Below are 21,222 nucleotides of genomic sequence, written 5' to 3'. Positions count from 1 at the left end.
TTCTTAAATAATAAAATTAATTCCATTGCTTACGGAAGTGTCAAATGTATCGTGCATCAGAAAGAATCTGATAGTCTTTTCCCAGCTTATAGGACTATCCGCTGGTTTAAAATGTGAAGCACTTGTAAAATACTAACGTGCCACAGTAATGACATTACTGGCAATGTTGGAGATCAGGATTCCACGAAATTTAATTTAAAAATGATTATGTAGGAGTTCCCGTCGTGGCGCAGTGGTTAACGAATCCGACTAGGAACCATGAGGTTGCGGGTTCGGTCCCTGCCCTTGCTCAGTGGGTTAACGATCCGGCGTTGCCGTAAGCTGTGGTGTAGGTTGCAGACGCGGCTCGGATCCCGCGTTGCTGTGGCTCTGGCGGAGGCTGGCAGCTATAGTTCCGATCAGACCCCTAGCCTGGGAACCTCCATATGCCGCGGGAGCGGCCCAAGAAATGGCAAAAAAAAAGACCAAAAAAAAAAAAAAAAAAAGATTATGTAAGCTTGAAAACCACAAGATAGCAAAGGTGATTTTTCATTCCTGTCCCTCTGCCCCCAGGCTCCTGGGTTCTACCTCACCTCCACTGTTGAGCTTCCGTGATAAGAGCTCCACTTTTTCCTGAAGTTTATCATAGACAGTCACAATCTGGGATACAGCTCGGCGGGAGGATTCCACACGCTCCTGCAGCTGAGACTCCATCTCTTCACTGGAACTGCTGGCCAAAGTAGCAAGGAAAGAGAAAGCTGGCTCTTGCCCTTCCCCTGAGGACACAGGGGGAAAAAAGAAGCCCCTAAAATTATAAAACTGGAAATACCAAAATCTTTTTTTCCCCTCAAATGGAGAGCCTCAAAGCAAAGCTCTATTTCAAACACCCACAAAGTAGGCAGTGGTGAATCCGCCACAAACACTTACCTCTCTCTCGCTCATCCTTCCGTTCCTGATTGCTATCGGAGTCTGGTTCTGGCTCGGGCACGACAAGAGCTTTTCTTTCTGTGAGTAGGTCTCCCAAACCTTGCTCCAGATCATAACGTTTCAGGATGATACGGATATTCTCATCAAACTGGAGGAGAGGAGGTATAGTTATCAAAATAAAGAAAGACATAACTTTGGAAATAAGACAGTGCTAAGGGGAACTAAAGTCGCTTGGATAAAAACCTGAGTAAATAAACAAGCCACCTACCTGACTCCAATACCGGTTGACAATCAACAGTGAGGCATCATCGGTGGCCTGTCTTCGCTCCAGTTTTTCAATGTGCTCACGGAGTTCATCTTCAATGGCCTGCCGTTGATCCAGCATTTCTGCCAGTTTGCGATTTTTGGTTTGCAGTGTTCGAATGTCTAACTCCTCCTGCCCCAGGAAACCAATCTTATTAATTTCCATAAAGAAATTACACGAATCAGCTATTTAACTAAACAAGGATTAATGTGTGCATTAGTTATTTCCTATGAATAAACCTATTTATTAAAAAAAAAAAAAACAGCAAATAATTGGATAAGAAGTAAGAGCAGAAGTGATAAAGGTCCATGAAGCTGGGAGGAATCTTGACCTCACCCGGCTCACTCTTCGAGTCACATGTACACCCACAAAACACTGCTACTGTGAGGCTCCATCATCCAGCTAGATCACCATCTACCCCAATCAACAGTCATCTATCACCTAAGTGCTGCCCCTTCATTCACTCAGGACTTTGATAACCAGGTCCTTCTCTATCCCAGTCCCTGTCAATACATCTGGTGACTTCAACATACACGTGGACATGTACACATGTAGACAAACCACCTAAATCTCTAGCATCTACACTGTCAGTATTTTGAATTCATCAACTCCAATGATTATTTCCTTTGCTGTGCTTTTGCTAGGTATTTCATAAGCCACATCTTAGCCTTTTGTCCTATTTGTCAATATCTGGAACTATGCCATACACATCTAAAATCTTAAATTCCAACTTCCCATGTCCTGAATAAAACCATCTTTCCAGACATCTCATGCCCTTGTCCCAATATACCAGTCTTCATCTATATCCCAATTTTGCACTTTCTTTCTTCTCTATCTCTACTGTCTTCTGTACCTGACTATACTATACAGTACATTTCTTCAAACTACTGCCTACCCAGCTCCTCAAATTCCCTGCCTTTAATCTTTTTATTCTACCACTGTGAACAAACCCCAATCTGAATTAACCCACATATTTTACTATTCCATTCCTATACCCAATATGCTGAGACTTGTAGATAAGATCATTAAACCAGGAAGACTGGGGCCTCTATAAAATGAATTTTAACCTGAACAGAATTTGTCCAGAAATGTTTCTCTCTTTAACAAGAGGGCTATCTCCTATTTTATATCAAGGCAAAATCAAACTACTGAACCCTGTCTCTTTTCACCTTGCGCTAAGCAGATGACTCTGCTTCCTATTTTAAAGAGAAAATAAAATTCATCATATGGAAGTTCTTCATTGCTCATCTCCTAGACCCAGTCACAACTTATCAACCTATGCCTACATTCTTAGATCCTCAACTTGTATTCAGGATCCTATTCTCTGCTGTTTCTGCAAAAACATCACTCCAGATGTAATTATGTATCCCTCTCCTTATCTTTAACCTCTCTTAGGAGAAGCTGGTGGAGGAATGAGAGGGAGGTGGGGGAGGTGGTTAGGGAGGGAGTAACTTAGACAAAGAAACAGCAGGTCCAAGGGATTATGTTTTTACTTTACCTAGAAATTATGAATATTTTAAAGGAAGAACTGTTCATTAGAGCACCAATTTCTTATTTCATTTTTATTTTCTCTATTCCATTTGGTTAAGCATTCTTGATACACCAAAGCAGACAACGGTTTCCCAACTGTAACAGTTGATGAATACTACCAATAAACTGTATCTTTAACCTCTTTTCTGAACATCACCTTCCCCTTCTTGAAGTGCCTCCTGAAACCTGGAGGAAAACACTGTCCCTGCAGGCTCCTCCAGTGGTGTCTATGTCTCTCCCATACCCTTGGAAGCCCTGGGCATAAGAGGCAGGTGAGAGCTCCTCCTGTTATCCATTGCCATTTCTAAGTCATTATCTACTTTGCTCCCTAAAACCTCCTAGCTTTGCAGCTCATGCCACTGGTCTGTACCACCTGTGACCCTGCCTTGCTGCACTCACCTATTATTGTCCAGGGCAGTTCCCCACAGTTACTGAAGATTCAGCACTTAGCTTATTATCACTTTCTCCAATACTACTAATGTCGAACTTCTTACTGATTTCAGTTCTCATACGGACAATCTTTCCTGTATCTCAGATCATCCTGGACCTCAACCTTCTCTCCTCCAACAATCTTGTCCTCTACTTCCCTCAGTCACCAAATACCCACAGTTATTCTTAGTCCTAACTGTACCCAGATGTTCTATAAACTCAATTTCAAACACCTCATTCTCCAAAATTACCGTTTCCCTAGCTCTCTCCAGCTTCCTGACGCCAACAAATCTTTAACTCCTCCAGGATCTACAATCCACTGGGTCCTACACCTTCATCCAACACCTCTGTCCTTCACTCCTCTCATTTCCTTACTCCCTTCTTTATCAGACTTAAATTCCATGACCAGTCTTATAATCATGCTGTTTTATAACCTTCTCCTTCCTTCCTTCATGATATTTGCCTGGTAAAAACCCCAATCCTAGTAACATCCAAATCTCCACCTACATCCACCCAGCTGAATGTGACTAGAAAAAATAAAGCACCATGCTGACTGGCCTCACTTTAAACTCAGGACCACAGATTCAAGTAGATTCTCAGTGCTGCCAGCAACCCTACTCCATCTCTCTGGTCCATTCTCTCCTCAAGATGACTGCTGCATACCTTCTCGTGTCTCTTCACACCTCCAAAACTTTCTCCCCATCCTCACTCAGATGAGTCTTACTTCTGATTTCACTGAAAAAAACAGAAGCAACCAGAAGAGCATGTCCACAACTATCTCCCACAACTCCAACTACGGACCTACTTAGATCTGAATCCACATTCCCTGCCTTCCTTTCTGTTGATAAACTGTCCCTCTCCCAGTTAAGACCCATCCCCTCACTTGTGCATTATAGTGTGTTCTCCCTCTTATTCAAGGACATTACACCAGTAACTGTCTTCTTTTTCTGCTACATCATCAAGTATATCCTTTCTAACAAATCACTTCATCAATACTTAAAAATGCTGGAGTTCCCGTCGTGGCACAGTGGTTAACGAATCCGACTAGGAACCATGAGGTTGCGGGTTCGATCCCTGCCCTTGCTCAGTGGGTAAACGATCCGGCGTTGCCGTGACCTGTGGTGTAGGTTGCAGATGCGGCTCGAATCCCGCGTTGCTGTGGCTCTGGCGTAGGCCGGTGCTACAGCTCCGATTCGGCCCCTAGCCTGGGAACCTCCATATGCCGCGGGAGCGGCCCAAGAAATAGCAGAAAGACAAAAAAAAAAAAAAAAAAAAAAAAAAAAAACTTAAAAATGCTGTAATACCTCTACTTTAAAAAACAAATTAAAAAAAAATCTTCCCTCTACCCACACTGCCCTTGGGCTAAGGCCCACATTACACCAATACTTCTCCAAAGCAAGATCTCTACCCTCTTTTCCCTAATTCCCCTCCTCTCATATTCTCTTTTGCTCACTACAATTAGGCTGCCATCACCACCAACATAGTTTGTGTCAAGTCTCCAGTGAACTTTCAATTGTTAAATCTAAAGTCTCAGTCATTCCCTTACTCAACCCATCAACAGCACCTGATCAACTTCTTCTTGAAACACGTTCTTCTTTTGGCTTCTGGGGTTCCACTCTGTCCTATTCTCCTTCTACCTTAAATGGCCCCTCCTTGGTCAGTCTCTTCTCATCTCCTGACATGAAGCATTGCAGTGATCCAGGGCCCTGTTCTCATACTTCTTTACCTATACTCATTTCTTATGGGAGAGCCTCTAGTCTCATGGATTTAAATATCATCTTAAAAAAAAAAAAAAAAAAAGATTCCCAAAGTTCACACCGTGGTGCAACAGGATCGCTGGCGTATCTGCAACGCCAGAATGCAGGTTCAATTCCCCACCCAGCACAGTGAGTTAAAGGATCTGGCATTGCTATAGTTGCCACATAGGTCTGCAGCTGCCACTCAGGGATCTGATCCCTGGCCGGGAATGTCATTTGCCATGGCACAGCCAAAAAAGAAAAAAAAAAAAATTCCTCAACGTCCAACTTTAGCCCAGGCCTCTCTCTGGACTGCAGATCACTACATCCAAATACCTACCCACTCACAGGTCTAATATCTCAAACTTACATGTCCAATAGCAAGCTCATGACTCATCATCCACAGCTCCTCAAAATCTGTTCCTCTCATACTCCTCCCTAGCTCAGTTAGTGGAAATCGCCATAATGCTCTCATACCCCTCCCTAGCTCAGTTAGTGAAAATGCCATTATTTCAAAATCCTGGGGTTATCTTGTCTCCTTTCTCTCATATACTTCACCCAGTCCACGAGCAAATCTTGTCGACACTACCTCTACCTCCACAGTGGTCCAAGCCACCATGATCTCTCATTAACATCACTGCAACAACCTCTGGTAGCAGACACTTTTGCACCCTATGCCACGATCTGTCAACCTTCCAGACTTCAGCACACCTCTGGTGGACAGCTCCAGTCACATTAACAGTATTTCTACTTCAAGCACACTTTGCAGTCTAAAATTTTTTTGCTCCACAATCTTAGGTGGCTCACTACAGCAACCTCAAAGTGCAAAGGAAGAGTTATTGCTTTCAACAACCTTCAACCAAGTGGGGCAGAAATCAGTGGATACATGTCCCAGCACCACATCCTTAGAGAGGGAGAACAGGAGGGAATAGAGGGAGAAGGAATGAGTGAATAATTTTGCTAACTGAACTCCTGCTTCTAACCCTTGCTCTCCTACAATCTGCTCTCCAAACCTAAGTCAGAGCACACTACTCCCCTGCTTAAAACCTTCCAATGGTTCCTCACTGCCTTCTGGATAAAGTACAAACTGGGATGTGTGTTCTGTGCTTCCCTTAGAACATGTGGTTACATCTATGAAGCACACATTTCCCAATCCATCGTGACAGTCTGTTCCCTTGTCAATGTCTACCTATAAGCTGAAGTCGAGGGGCTGTCCTTAGTGAAAAGCACAATGTCCGGCAAATAACAGATGCTACGCAAATATTTATATTTACTGAATGGATATATGTCCTTGTGATGTATGATAGGAGATAGTACCAAGACGAAATCACCTCCTGGCAACAGGAGACCACTGAACTCCAGACAACCTCAGAAATGACACTTCATCAACAATTTACTGTGAATGTTCCTATTATTCTCACTGATCCTCACCCCCAATTTTAAAAAGTAGATGCGGCTTTGTAAGCTATAAAAATGTAAAGCATTTTTACACTATATTCCCGTGGTTGAGTTCCAAAATACAGACTACTGATCTAGATATAGATCACTGTTAGAGTGAGCTTCTGATGTCCAATGGACATAAAACATTACTATAAGCATTTGGTGTACAACAGTCTAATAAAATCGTCAACTCCAGAAGAGAACAGACAAAATCTATTTTATTCACCATTACAGTCACACTATCAGGCCAATAAAAATTACTAAGAGCTCACATATATTGAGTACTTATCATGTTAAAGGTATTGTTTTAACCTTTAATAGGAATTCTTTCATTTCATCCTCTCAAAAACCCAATGAGTTAGGTACTGTAATTACATTTCACAAAGAAACAAGAGGCACACATTTGGTGATTTTGCTACACTGCCTCTTAGTGCCTGACATCTAAGTTTTCAGTGAATGAAAAATCAATGCATAGCTTTCAATTGCTAAATACCTATAAACAATGCTATTTCAGGTACCAGACTCTTCAAAGAATATAAACATACTTTTAAGAGTAAAGATCAAAAGTCCATTTATTTCTCTCTCAGAACAGAGCAACACAACATTTTATCTACTTTTGGCTTTTATACTTTTATTACCCTTTCCTTTTCAAACCAATTCCTGTTACTCCAGAAGGCTTCCATAAATCAATTCAGGTTGCAACTGACAGAAGAAAAGCACACCCTCATAGAAATATTTCCACTTACCGTTGAAGAGACACCCCCGAGCTTAATTGTTTCCACTGTAGTCCCTGAATCTTCAACAGCTGTCTTCTTCTCCGGAGGCACAGATGTGCCAGGCTCTCCAGCTGCCCTTTTATTTCCAATTCCTGACATCTTGGCACAAGATGATAGCTGTTTTCCTGAAGACAGAAATTTAAGTAAGATACACAAGGTGAACAACTAAAGACAGTCCACATATAATGTAAAAACTACCAATTTTTCCAGCCAATCATTTAACCTAGATCCATTAATTCCACACTCAGCAACATGATCCTCAAGTTCCTCTTGGAAAGAGAAAGTTGTGGAGTAAAAGTCACAGCTGTAGTTTACATAACTACAAATTTCTAAATAAGATGCTGCTGGAAATGAAACAATGGGCAAAGGGTGCAGAGACCAAGAAAAATTCCAGGACTCTCATTTCCCAAACCAAAATCCAAAAAGTACAGTTTTATTAGAAAAGAAGTTAATTATATAGTGTTGGGAGAAGCAGAGCACTGAAAGATACCTGGGAGATGTGTAATTAATTATTAATACTGGACAAGTCATTTATCACTTTTGAGCCTCAATTTCCTAAATCAGAAATAACAACAGGTATATGCTTTCCATACTCCTTATAAGGAATGAGTAAGTATAGAAAGAACTTAGCATAACGCCTAACATGAAGTATGCACTCAGAAAGGATAGCTCTGTTATATCTGCAGTTTCTTCTCTATTTCCAAACGTTCTCCCCATGAATTTGTGCAACCCTAGAGAAACCGGGCCTGGGGGCGAATCCCAGTTCTAACTCTTACGGAGCCGTGCAGCCCTGAAAGTATGAGTTCCCCATATGCACACGAACAATTTATTCTGTCTGCTCTACCTGCTTCCCAAGATTTGCAGCTCAAAGGAGGCAGAATGGATGCTAAAGCACTTTGCTACTTTAAGAGGCAGCCCCACCCGCACCGTGACTACACACAACTCTGTTTCCAATTCAAGCTCCAGGAGAAGGCAGCCACCTGGATGGGACCTCGCATGGAGAGAGAGGGGCAGGACAAGGGCCTCAATCCGACTCGAGAGGGGCCTAGGATCCCAGCCTCCGACGAGGCCAACGGCAGGCCCCAGAGAGAGACTCTGGAGCGGGAGGAGGTGGAGATTCCTGGTGCCCGCACAGTCTGGTCCCTTCCTTGGCCGAGATCTAACCTGAGTTCTTCCAACCTGCGCCGCCAGGGAACAGAACTCTGGGCAGTTACTCACCGAGGTCCGCGTAGCACCCCCGCAACCTCTCACCCCTGACCCACAAGCTAAGGTCCAGCGAAGTTTCCGGGAGGAGGAGTCAGGGAGAGGAAAAAGGGAAAGAAAAAAGGAAGTCGCTTCAACCCGGCCAGGTGGACCTTAATACACAGCCGGGCGGAAGTGACGCGCCGCGAGGGCGCCGTGCTCCCGGAAGTAAGCGCGTCTCTCTAGCAATACTTGGGGACCCGGCGGCGGCAGCGGCAGAAACTCTGGCTGTGTCCAGGCCTGGCTGACGCTGGAGGCAGCGCCCAGGATTTTTTTCCCACTTGTTGGCTCTTGCTATTGAGACCTAATCTTTTTCTACTGAGATGAAGTCCCTGTTTATTTTAAGTCCCCGTTGCTCGCTTGCCTATTTCTCGGTCAGACTGTACATTGGCTGAAGGTCCCGTCAATCTCCGGGGGGAAAACCAGCCTTTGGACACCTCGGAAAAATATTGCTCTGAACCCCATCGTGCTGAAATGAGGGGTTCTGAAGAAAACCAAGAGATTCGGTGGGTTTCGGAGCCTGTGGACTTTTCTTACAGGGAGATGTATATAACATATAACAGCTTGGTCTAAACAACCACTGAAGGAGTTTTGGTCCTTTTAGGGTAGGGCTTGGGCATTGATGCTTTTTAAAAAAGCATTTTCCCGACCCTCCCCCCACCCCAGCGAGATTCTAACATGCAAACAGGATTGGCAAGTACTGCTTTTGTGCTTCTTTGGAGCAAGAAATTGACCAGGTTAAAGATAAACATAAATCAATAAGTAGTTTCTGGTCTCAATACTAGTCTATTTTAAGCTAATTAAGGATTGATTTTTTTTAATTTATTCATTTATTTGTTTTAGTTAATAAGAACCGGCTATTTCCCATTCAATTAAGCTAAAGGTTTGTGTTTTAATAATAGGAAGGTAATCAATCTAGTTTATCGATTTGTTTTTTTAAAAAGTTTTGGCTCCACTTGTGCCATGCAGAAGCTCCCAAGCCAGGGATCCAACTTTCAGCACAGCGGCGACCCAAGCAGTGACAAGGCTGGATCCCCCAACCCTTTACACCACGGAGCGAACTTTTTAACATATTTTTAATTTAAAAAGTTTTTTTTTTTAATTTATCAGTTAAAAGGCTGAATGCCTTGCAGATAACATCACAAGGTAAACAATAGGAAAAAACAAGCTTTCATCGTTCCTGGTACTGGAACATTTTGCCAAGCCTGGAAAAAAGTCCTCCAAATGGACTTCACTTTTTGTTAGGTGAAGCAGAAGCCTGAAAACCTGTTTGGGAACCCATCCGGAAAAGCACTGTGTTAGATAACGATACTCTCTTATCTCCTTTGTTTGGCTGCTCTACTCTGGGCAAACCTTAATCTACAGAATCTCTGAATGGCAAACAATGATTCTAAGCCAAAGTTTGTAAACTTGAGTTTCACAAGCCTTTGTTTGACCAATAGATAGGCTTTATTTTGGATAGCATTAGCTGACTTTTTCGGTTAAAAACAACAATTGAGTTATTTGCCAACATTTAAAATAAGATATTTTACATAAAAATCCAGATTACCAACTTCTCTTGAAAATATTGATGATCTAGCAACACTGGGTTTATATTCTTACATGGCCACATTACCTAGAGCTGAGTAGTTCTTTATTACTCTCTGTCAGGATCCCTTGTATTCATTATTGATTTTCTGACACTAATTGAATTTTGTTTGAGTATTATCACCTGTAGTATTGTGCTAAGTCAATCCCTGGTGCTAAGTGAACTTTGTTGGTTGCCTACTCAGCATCCATTTCCCCTTTCTTGTGTTTTTAATAAAACAAGATTTTATTCATATGATTATTTCTATCTATTAGACCCCTTTATTCCATATGTCTTGAAGGAAGCTGACTTCACTTCTGTCTCCAAGGATTGTCTTAATTTAAATAATAAATCCTATTCTCCAAGCTAAAGTCGTAGTCTTAACAATGGACAGTTTAATCAGGGTGAATTGCTTGGAACACTAGAACTGAAGCAGTTTATTTATCTTCTCAATTTTTTTTGTGATGCCTGAAACTATTGGAGACTTCTTGCTACCTGGCTTGATCATGAAGATGGGCAGAACCAAGAGAATCTCAAAGATGTCAAATAACAAAACTCCAACAAGCTAAATGTTAAAGATCTAATTGGCTTTCCTGAACAATTTGTGAATTGGGCAGCATCCCATTTAGCAAGTAGAGGGAAGCTCTGAAGGGCTATAGAAAGGGAGAGGTTTTTAAAGGTAAGACAAGTCATAAGAAAAAAAAATTATTTCAGACTTATGTAACCTACCTATAGAGGATGAAGAGGATCTGTATGCCAGATTACCTCATCTTCCTTTAGGGGTCATTACCTCATTGGTGCTGACCAGAGAATTCCACATCGACCGGTTAGGATTACATTCTTGGGGAAGGTTGTAACTTCAATAAGATCAAGTATTAAGTCTTGATTTTAGCACAAGTGACTCCATTTAGGGTCTCTGGGTCTCCTTTTTAACAGGAAAATGGCTCCAGATCAACTCAAGTTGGACACCCCTACTTCCACCCATGCTTCAGAGTGCTGGACAAGATGTTGAAAAGAAAGCAGACCTTTATAGAACCTTTCAGTTCTTACCATATAGATAACCAGATTCTCCAGCTACTGGTGAGATCTATATTTTCCAAAAATGCCAATCATCTGACACCATCTCAGTAGCCAATTCTGATCCAAAGAGTTAGTTTCACCCTACAGAATTGGGGAAATGGAAGAGATGAAAGGGTGGATGGAAGAGACCTCTTTCATTGACCCTGTTTCCAATTTCTGATCAGTTACCACATGGTCACCATTTGAATCAGGAGAAGAAAAGAATAACCCTGGAAAAATTAGTTTGGCCCTCACCACTAAATGGCAGAACAACGTTTGCTACACTATGAGAATATTTAGGAGTTCCCATCATGGCTTGGTGGTTAATGAATCTGACTAGGAACCATGAGGTTGCAGGTTCGATCCCTGGCCTTGCTCAGTGGGTTGGGGATCTGGCATTGCCGTGAGCTGTGGTGTAATTTGCAGACTCGGTTTGGATTCTGCGCTGCTGTGGCTCTGGCATAGGCCGGTGGCTACAGCTCCAATTAGACCCCTAGCCTGGGAACCTCCACATGCCGTGGGAGCAGCCCGCAAAAGGACAAAAATAAAGAAAGAAAGAAAGAAAGAATATTTATTATTTTATAGCATGTCTTTGAAAAGTTCTAATTGCTTGTATAAACAATGTTGTAATTTAAGTAATATAGTAAATATTACTTTTTTTAAAGTAACAAATGGAGTCATAACGATTTCAAGTGATTTTTTCCGGGTTAACTTAATGAGTAATTTCTCTAAGGAGCCAGGTCTTCAAACTTGCTGCCTGTCTTTGTTAATTATAAGATTCTGCCACAAGGTGGCAGCAGGTGACATCCTTTCACCCCCAGTTCCTCTAAAGCTTTGGTTGCAGAGAAATGTACTTACTTTTGGTCATATCTTAATTCTTAGAAACCTGAACACCTACTTAGGGTAAGCTTAATGCTTTTTTAGAGGACAAAATTATTTTTGACTTTTGTTTACCATCTTGTCTATGCTCCCTGCAAATGTTCTGCTGTAATATTATTATATTTCCATTCATTCCAATATTCCCTGAACTCTTGATTGGGTTATTTATGCACTTATTTATCCTTATTTTTAGACAAGTTGTATTTTATATAGCATGATATCACTTGTTAAACAGAAGTACACAGATACCATGGCCCCTGCTCTAGACTGAGTGAATCAGAATCACCAGCAGAAAGCTTTGTAAAAATGCAAGTTCCTACTTTTGTAAGTATGCCCCCCTCTCTGGGCAGGTTTGAAGCCACGCCTCTAAATTATGATATCCAGCTCTGCCTGAGGGTGTCCTATGGAAACCAGCCCTCTCTTGTCCTCAGCCTCCCCTATCTTATAGCCATTCACCATTGCCACATCTGTCTCCTTGTCCACAACCGGCCTCCTTCTCTCTAAATCATCTAGCTCATTATGCTATGCCATGCCCAGCCCTCTTATTTTGTGATTTCTGGGAACCATGATCCCTGGCTTAGTCCAGGAAGCCAAAGCCAGGCCTCTCATCCTCAGAGGGTGAGGACAGGGAGTCCCAACAGGGTCCATGGAAACAGAAGAGCTGATATTTAGTCACGACTTATCAGAAAAGCCCCACTTCTCCTAAAAAGTCATGTTGTGTCTATGTTATAGTCAGAGAAATGGTCTTTTATGTTTTTATAACCTGTGAATTCTATGTTTAGGTTACAAATAGTTTTATAATTTTGATTTTCATTATGCGTTTATTCTTGCTATGACTCTCTCATTAGAGGATACGAATTTGAAAAGTAGCATCCCTGCTGGGTAGAGCTTCACCTCCCATTGGGTAGATTCACTATTTTATGTTGCTACTACTGAGTAACTGGCAACTCACCTGGCCTTGGAGGAGAAAGATCAGCATGACTGAAGTGCTTGCATTAGGCATTAGGGTGGGGGTACGGAGCATAATTACAAATGTAAGATATGGAATTTTCATTTTCAGCAGTACAGTATTTGCCAAACTGGGCAGATAGGCTTTCATGGCCTTGAAGGGCAAGGGGAACAAGAGACAAAGCCTAGGAACAATCAAGGTTGGGTGCCTATTATAGATCCCTCCTCATAAGAGTAAACTAGATCTAACTGTTCAAACATCCAGAGGACTGACAAAAAACTGTCTGTCTCAGACCTTCATATGAAGATTTTTACCTATTTATCTGGAAATCAGGAAGGCACTTGACAGAGTTTCAAAGAATGCAGAGGTGTGGAAGAAGGATACATAAAGGCCAAAGGCAAAGCCAAATAGGAGTAAGAGACTGTTCCTTATTGGAGTCTTCAGGAAATATTCTCTGAGATAGAGATTTGTGTGCAAGAGATTTAATACCTAAGAGAAGTAAAAGAAGCAGGAAAGGGCATAAAGAAAAGTTGGACTATGTTGCTGTCACAGTGAAGGCCTCTACTGATATCATGGGTAGCTCTAGAAATGAGAAAGCCTTTCGCAATTGCCCTGAATTGAGGCAAGGAGGCCAGCTTTGATACCCCTGCATTAATCAGTCATTGGATGTAGATACTGGTTCGCCTGGGGAAGCAGGCAGAAGCTTGAACCAGGTGGCTTTTCATCACCCAAGAGCAAGCTTTGGAGGGAAACTCAACTCAGTGCTGTTAACAATGTCAAACTTTCTCCACAACTGGGGAAAGTAAGTTCTTCAGTCCTACAAGGGGGTGGGTAAGATGTTCCCAGCACACCACAGCATTCACTGGATGAGCAGAGGGAAAGGGAGAGCCGGTGCTATGAGAGTTGAATGAATGTCACCTTATTTATTTATTTATTTATTTGCTTTTTTAGAGTTGTGGGCTGCACCCGCAGCATATGGAAGTTCCCGGGCTAGAGGTCAGATCAGAGCTACAGCTGCCAGCCTACTCCACAGCCGTAGCAATGGGGGATCCGAGCCACCTCTGTGACCTACACCACAGCTCATGGCAACGCCGGATCCTTAACCCACTGAGCAAGGCCAGAGATCGAACCCACATTCTCATGGATACTAGTCGGATTCGTTTCCTCTGTGCCATGACGGGAACTCCCACAAATGTCACTTTAGAGTCTTGCTAAGGACACAGAGGTCTGGAACTCTCACTTCTGCAAAAGAAAGTGTGAGTCTTGCTGAAAAGTGGTCCTACCCCTAGCACACAGGCACTCCCTTGATCCTTTCAGATGATAGTTTGTATGGAGATGATTGCATTTTGCTCTAAAATTATGGCTCTGTTTTTATTCCTATAGAGAGAAGAGTGGGAGAAGAGACCATTCCCAACACTTCTAATAACCCAGTGCTATGGACTGAATTGTGCCCCCATCAAACTCATGTGTGACCCCTGGTGTAATGGTATTTGGAGACGGGGCCTTTGGTAGGAGTGAGGAATCAAAACCACCTGTAAACTTTGCAAACAAAATTCCATTAAGAGTTTGATAATAGTGTGTTACACTTACAGAATAATTTAGGGAGAAATGGTCTCCTCAACCAGGTATTTATCTTATCTCTTCATTTTTTTTAAGACTTCCTTTATGTTTCAGTAAAACTTCATGGTTTTCTTTTTATAACTCTTTGATGTTACTAAGTATATATCTAGAAAATCCATAGGTTTTATTGCTATTGAGAATAATTTTTTTTTTTTTGTCTTTTTGCCATTTCTTGGGCTGCTCCCGCGGCATATGGAGGTTCCCAGGCTAGGGGTCCAATCAGAGCTGTAGCCGCTGGCCTACGCCAGAGCCACAGTGATACGGGATCCGAGCCGAGTCTGCAACCCACACCACAGCTCATGGCAACACTGGATCCTCAACCCACTGAGCAAGGCCAGGGATTGAACCTGCAACCTCATTGTTCCTAGTCGGATTCATTAATCACTGTGCCACGACGGGAACTCAGAAAATAAGACTTTTTAAATTACATTTTTCAGTTGGTTAAACATGCTATATAGGACAGTGCTATATATATGTATATATTGCTTATGACTTATTATCTTACAAAACTGTCTTATTGATTCCTTTGGATTCTTTTTTTGGATGGAAAACAATCATACAACTGCAAATAATAATAGTTTTCTTACTTCTTTTTCAATATGTGTACCCCTTTTATGCCTCTTCTTATCCCATTGCATTTTGAAGAGAATGATGACACTAAAGATTCCCTATCTCATATATTTTTCCCACCACACATATTTTCCCACCCCATATATTGTCAGTCCATGCCAATCACCTTACATACCATCTTGCAGAAGTTAACAGCTGAATTTGCTTGTGTTATATGACCCTTATTTATTAATCACCATGCCCCATCTGGATCACTCACCTATATCATATTTATCTTTTTTTTTTTTTTTTTTTTTTTTTTTTTTTTTAGCTACCCTGCTATGGAGTTCTCCTGGGCCAGGGAACAGATCTGAGCCATAGTTGTGACCCAAGCTGCATCTGTGGCAATGCCGGATCCTTAAACCACTGTGCTGGGCCAAGGATGGGACCTGTATCCCAGTGCTCCCAAGTTGCCCCTGATCCAATTGTGCCACAGCAGAAACTCCTTGTATCTATCTTTTAAGGCCCAATTCTATCCCTTGATTAAGACTTTCCATGTCATGTCCCAAGTTTTTGCCACTGAAATGCACCAATTCTGAGAATCAAAGTAGTGTTAAAACTTGAAATGCAATGCAAGAAGTATCCCTTAAGGCTGACTGGTTAGCATAAAGATGCCTCCCTAGGTGGTATTCTGTAGGTGAAGTCACCTTATTTCCTATTCTGGGACAAACGCAAAACTGATTAGCATTTTAGGACACCCCCCCCAACCCTGAGAGGTGAGAGGTAAAGAAAACGCTCATTATCCAAACTTTATAATTTTCTAACCAAAATGTCCTTTTGCTAATTATTTCAACAAGATGAAAATTTTCATTCTCTGATTATCAATTTTTCTTCTTAATGGTCTGGGCATGAAGCTACATTTATAGATAACCAGAAGGGTATTTTTTGGAATCAAAACAAGTAAGATTTGATGTTATTTTATAGTTTATCAAGAAGGGCTGGCTAAATAATGGTACAGCTTCACAATGGAAAATATATCTAAATTTATAGTGCTAACATGAGACACCATGACAATATGAATAGTAACTATCATTTTCATGAACAAATTAAACCATATTTATCCTTGAAATTTTCTGTGAGTAGAACTTAAATGCACTTACCAAAAAATATGTATATAATTTTGTCCAAGGTAGGGTAATTCAGTTCAACCCCTCTGAGCACAAATTTGGGGCAGTTAGATTTCCAGGCACAGTCCCTCCCCTTGGAGTTTATAGGAGTCCTGAGAGAATCCACATGGATAGAGGTCAGGCATCTTCCCTAAGGGGCAGTCAAGAGTTGTGAAATGGATCATTAAACTCCAAAGAATCTATTTCATGCTGCAGTCATATTCCAGGTAGGGTCTCAGCAAAACAACATCGTGTCACATCAAATATTGTTCATGGGACTTATTTTTACTTTTTTTTTTTTTCTTTTTAGGGCCACACCCATGGCATATGGAAGTTCCCAGGATAGAAGTCAAATTGCCACAACCACAGCAACACAGGACCCGAGCCGTGTCTGTGACCTACACCACAGCTCACGGCAATAGCTGATCCTTAACCCACTGAGCAAGGCCAGGGATCAAGCCCATGTTCTCAGGGATACTGGTCAGATTTGTTAACCGCTGAGCCATGACGGAAACTCCCTTTACTTTGTTTATATTGAATTTGTAAATACATTTTGGTTTTATAGCTATGTAAGCCTAAGACATTCTTGGTTTTCTCTAGAAATTAGGGGTTTTAAAGATTGAGAATTCTGATTAATATATGTAATTGGAACTACTAAAATTAATAAGGGAAACATCTTTGTTAAGGGAAAAGAAAGTAATTTTGTTCTAAGAGGTTAAAAAAATAGAGAAAAAGGGAAAGAATGGGACAAAATGTGAAAGTAAAAAAGGAATTACAGAAGGTTCATGGAAAAGAAATGCTGAGAAAAGAATTTTGTATGTAATCAGTACTGGCTAACACTGGAATAAATTAAATTGAGTGAATAAATTTTAATATTAAAGGTAAGCGCTTTCAAAACCAGAATTTGGTTTTCTCTCTGTTACGAGGACAGAGTTTTCTTGGAGTATTAATCTGCTTTTGATAATAGACTGTAAAGTTTCTTTACCTTTTAATGCCCTATAATAACTTTCTGTAGTTTGCTTTTGAAATTTTTATTGTCACTTTGGTTAAATGATTAACTGAGTATGGTTCCACAGTGGCTACGATCAAGTGTTTCCTTTTAAAACCTTTTGATATCTTTGACAAACCTCCCCAAATAAAATTGTAAATGAAGTTATTTTGAACTCTAGCTAACTTTGGGTTTTCAGAGACCCCTGAAACATCTCAAAGAGAGATATTAAGCTAATTAGTCTTACTTTATATGTAAATTACATGGGAAGCATTGTCAAAAGAGTGATGATAAACCTTCTTAGATTATATTGTATGGGCAAATTTATTAATGTAAATGTTCTGGAAGTTATATGAAATTCCTAAAATTCAGATATGTCCTGGTATGATATCAGTCATAATTCTAATTATTACCTTAAAATTTTGTATGCCACAGAAATAGCAAATTTTCCTTTTCAATTGCATCATCAGATCTGTAACCATGCCATTTAAAGTCTTTTGTCATTTATAGACAGTTACTGTTTTACTCTGATGCTTTTACAAAGATGAAAATCTTCAAGATTAATAGAAAGGACTTTGTGACAAGTAGGAGTTTCTGATAACTTTCTGACAATATCACTGAACTGGGTAAGAAATTCCAGAACTCTAATTCCAGAACTCTAAATCAAAAACTTTGTGACTTCGTAAACTGCAGATGGAAGATTAAAATTAGCAAGAATTATTTATGTAGAGCTGAATGATAATTTTTATGACTTTTTGTCTGAAATATTACTGTCTTTTAATCTTAAGTTTCAAGATACAAGGAAACTTTCCTCTTAAGCTATAACTTGTAGCAGTTTGGTAAATTATACCTTTGTAAGCAGATCAAAACGTTTGTCTTTTCCTCTCTACTTTATTCTTCCAGAATTTGGAACTCTTAGTGAGTTGAACTCTTAGTGAGTATGCTCATTTTAATGGCAGTATAGTTATTTGCATAAGTTAAATAAAAATCTTTTCTCCTCATAACAACATAAATGGAAACATTGGTTGTATTTCTAAGGCTTTGACTGGAATGCCATGTTTGAGAATGTACATAAAGTCAGATACAACTAGATAGCTTTAAATAACTGAGATGAACTTTACGGAGCCATAAATCCCCTTAGAAAAACAGCTTGAGGAGTACCATGGTCTGGGTCACTGCAGTTAGTCTCTGGTCCTAGAACATCCACATGCCACAAAAGTGGCAAAAAGAAAAACAAAGAACAGCCAGAGTCAAGTTACAGTGTTCCCAGCAAATTTAACAGGTAACTAGCAAAGGTCACTTTTGAAGTGCCTGGTGATATGCCAACTAACTGTATTCTTTTGTGTTGCTGGGCAGCTGGAGCCACCTGCAGTATCCAGTCAGCCACATGATCACAAGGGTAAACACCCAATACATTTACAACCCTTCTGTACCCAAATATTGTTTCTTGCTTTCAGTATAGCATTCAATAAATTACATAAGATATTCAACACTTTGTTATAAAACAAGCTTTGTGTTAGATAATTTTTCCAACTGGAGACTAATGTTAGTGTTCTGAGCATATTTAAGGTAGGTGAGGCCAAGCTATGATGTTAGTAGGTTACAGTATATGATGCATTTTCAGCTTCTGATATTTTCTTTTTTATTTATTTATTTTTTAAATTACTTAATGGATTTTGTTACATTTATAGTTGTACAACGATCATCACAACCCAATTTCAACTTCTGATATTTTCTTACAATGCGTTTATGAAGATCTAACCCTGTTTTATTTATTTATTTATTTTGATTTTTAAGGCTTCCCCTGCAGCATATGGAAGTTCCCAGGCTAGGGGTCAAATCAAAGCTACAGCTGCCAGCCTACACCACACCCTCAGCAATGCAGGATCCTAACCGTGTTTGCAACCTACACCACAGCTCATGGCAACACCAGATCCTTAACCCACTGAGTGAGACCAGGGATTGACCCCACAACCTCATGGTTCCTAGTTGCATTTGTTGCCACTGCAGTGCGACAGGAACTCCTGTAACCCCATTTTAAGTTGAGGAAGATCTGTATTCTAAATAAAATAACAAAATAAAATAATTGTTTAAATATGACTATACAGAAATGTTTATCACCACAGGGAACTATATCCAGTCTCTTGGGATAGACCATGATGGAAGATAATATAAGAAAACGTTCATATATATAAATTATTCATATATATATATGAATGACGATCACTTTGCTGTACAGCAGAAATTGGCACAACATTGTAAATCAACTATACTTTTAAAAAGTTAAAAAATATTTATCATAATATTATTTATAATTTTAGAATTAATCTAAATACTATGGTATATCCATAATACAGAATTCTGTATAGTCATTAAAACTGTGATACAGGGCTGTATTTCTTAAGATGGAATAAACTTAGACTATATTGATGAATGGAATAAGCAGGTTACAGGAATAAATTGTAACACTCCTTTTTATAAGAAATAGGACTTAATACTAGTTGTCTCCACTTTCAGTCTCCACTTCCTCATCTCCTTTTTCTAAATCAAATGTTTTAATTTACCAGCTATTTACATATGAATAAATATGAAAAGTGTTTAAAACATAGATTGAGAAGCAAGCCGAAACCTAGCTATTTAAAGAGAGGGCATTATTGCCCTTGTTAAAAGGTGTTCCCTCCTCTTACAAAAGAGAAGCCGAATAGAGTTTGGCTTATACTTTTTGAAAAGAAATTGAGGTATATTAAAATTTTTTTGAGTTTATTTGAGCAAAAATTGACTGGAATTGGGCAGTGCCTAGTCAGAACATTAGGAGCACTCCACCAAAAGGGGCTCATGAATAAACTTTTATAGACAAAAGATGGATGCAAAGTAAGGAAATTATTTGTTGGCTGTAGCTTAAAACCTATTGGCTATTTGGTTGTTCTTAGTGTTTTGATTTTGTGGCCTTGAGGCATTTACAGTCTTAGATTTTGGTTTGCTAATACAGGCACCATAGCATTAGAGCCTCCTCTGTTTAATGGCCTCCCTGTTTATTGATTTGAGAGCTTCAAAAGAAGTCCAAGTCTGCCACATTGAGAAACATATGTGGCAGCCACTGGGCTGGATACCAAACTTCTCAAGACAAAACTAGGACCTCAGCAATAATTTACACTAGCCATAAAGTATTTGCTATCCCACTCATTGCCTCTGTCAAAAGGAAATTCAGAGAGCCTAACTTGATATGAATATTTTATTGAGCAAAAAAATCAACTGTTCTAGAACAGGGAGTCTTCCAAACCAAAGGTGTTAAGGAAACTCAGCTCTCAGTATTTAATAGCACAGTTTATAAAACCTGAATAAGTACATTGTTTTCTCTTGTGTTGGTTACTAGAAAACTTCAGTATTCTTTTTCCTTGCTTAAGTTTACATGTCTGTAACTTACTGGCTAGGAACTGTAAGGTCATGATGTCAGAACATGAAGAATCTTCCGTTTTGTTTAAGCTCAGAGTTAGTATTTGAGGGAAATCAGTTGTAATGCTCATCAAATATTGTGTGTTGATGAGACAAACCTTTCCAAATGCAACAACATCAAGAATTTATGTAAAGAAAGACAGACTCTCAAAGTGGGCAATAAAGAGTTGAACATAGATTAACTCTTATTAAAAGGCAATCTATACATCGTAATTTATATGAAAAAATGTAAGTGCTATTCAGAATACTCTTAGAGCCTTTTTACTAAGAAATAACATGTTATTCTTAATGTTTCTAAGATTTAAATCATAATATACTAAAATATTAGCTTGACTATTTTTTTCATTTCCTCATATATTTAGAACCAACAGTAAGAGAGTTTTAAAGTGTTGACAAAAAATTTTTAAGGTCATGGAAGAACCATGAGGGTTCTGATTAATCATTAAAATGACTTTTTGTGGTTTCAGCTTGTACAGTCATTTTTAGTCCTTCACTGCTGTGCAAAGGGAGGACTTCCTGTACTTGAGAACATTTTGTCATGCCCACACAGCAATAGCAGTTGGCTAGATATAAAATTCTGGTTCTTCTAAGTTTTCTTCCTGTAGTTATTTAGAAGCCCTATTCCATTG

General features: G+C 39.9%; 1 protein-coding gene and 1 long non-coding RNA gene across 2 annotated transcripts in view; one reads left to right on the top strand and one right to left on the bottom strand.

Moving 5' to 3' along the window:
- The window catches only part of RNF20 (ring finger protein 20), a 28,755-nt gene extending 20,255 nt beyond the window's left edge, over window positions 1-8,500 (bottom strand). The window contains exons 1-5 of the mRNA XM_001926594.6: window positions 8,340-8,500; window positions 7,092-7,246; window positions 1,175-1,342; window positions 907-1,054; window positions 573-755 (exon numbers count right to left, since the gene is read on the bottom strand). Coding sequence (XP_001926629.2) covers window positions 573-755; window positions 907-1,054; window positions 1,175-1,342; window positions 7,092-7,220 — 628 coding nt within the window. The 5' untranslated portion in view covers window positions 7,221-7,246; window positions 8,340-8,500. The remainder of the gene's footprint in view (window positions 1-572; window positions 756-906; window positions 1,055-1,174; window positions 1,343-7,091; window positions 7,247-8,339) is intronic.
- On the top strand, window positions 8,541-18,149 carry LOC102167599. Its single transcript, XR_301384.3, has 3 exons — window positions 8,541-8,869; window positions 10,867-11,010; window positions 14,201-18,149. It is a non-coding gene; the product is annotated as an uncharacterized LOC102167599 (long non-coding RNA).

The sequence above is a fragment of the Sus scrofa genome, chromosome 1 (assembly GCF_000003025.6).
Source record: "Sus scrofa isolate TJ Tabasco breed Duroc chromosome 1, Sscrofa11.1, whole genome shotgun sequence".
NCBI classification, from domain to species: domain Eukaryota; kingdom Metazoa; phylum Chordata; class Mammalia; order Artiodactyla; family Suidae; genus Sus; species Sus scrofa.
The sequence above is the reverse complement of the archived record's forward strand: the minus strand, read 5'-3'. Positions and strand labels throughout refer to the sequence as shown.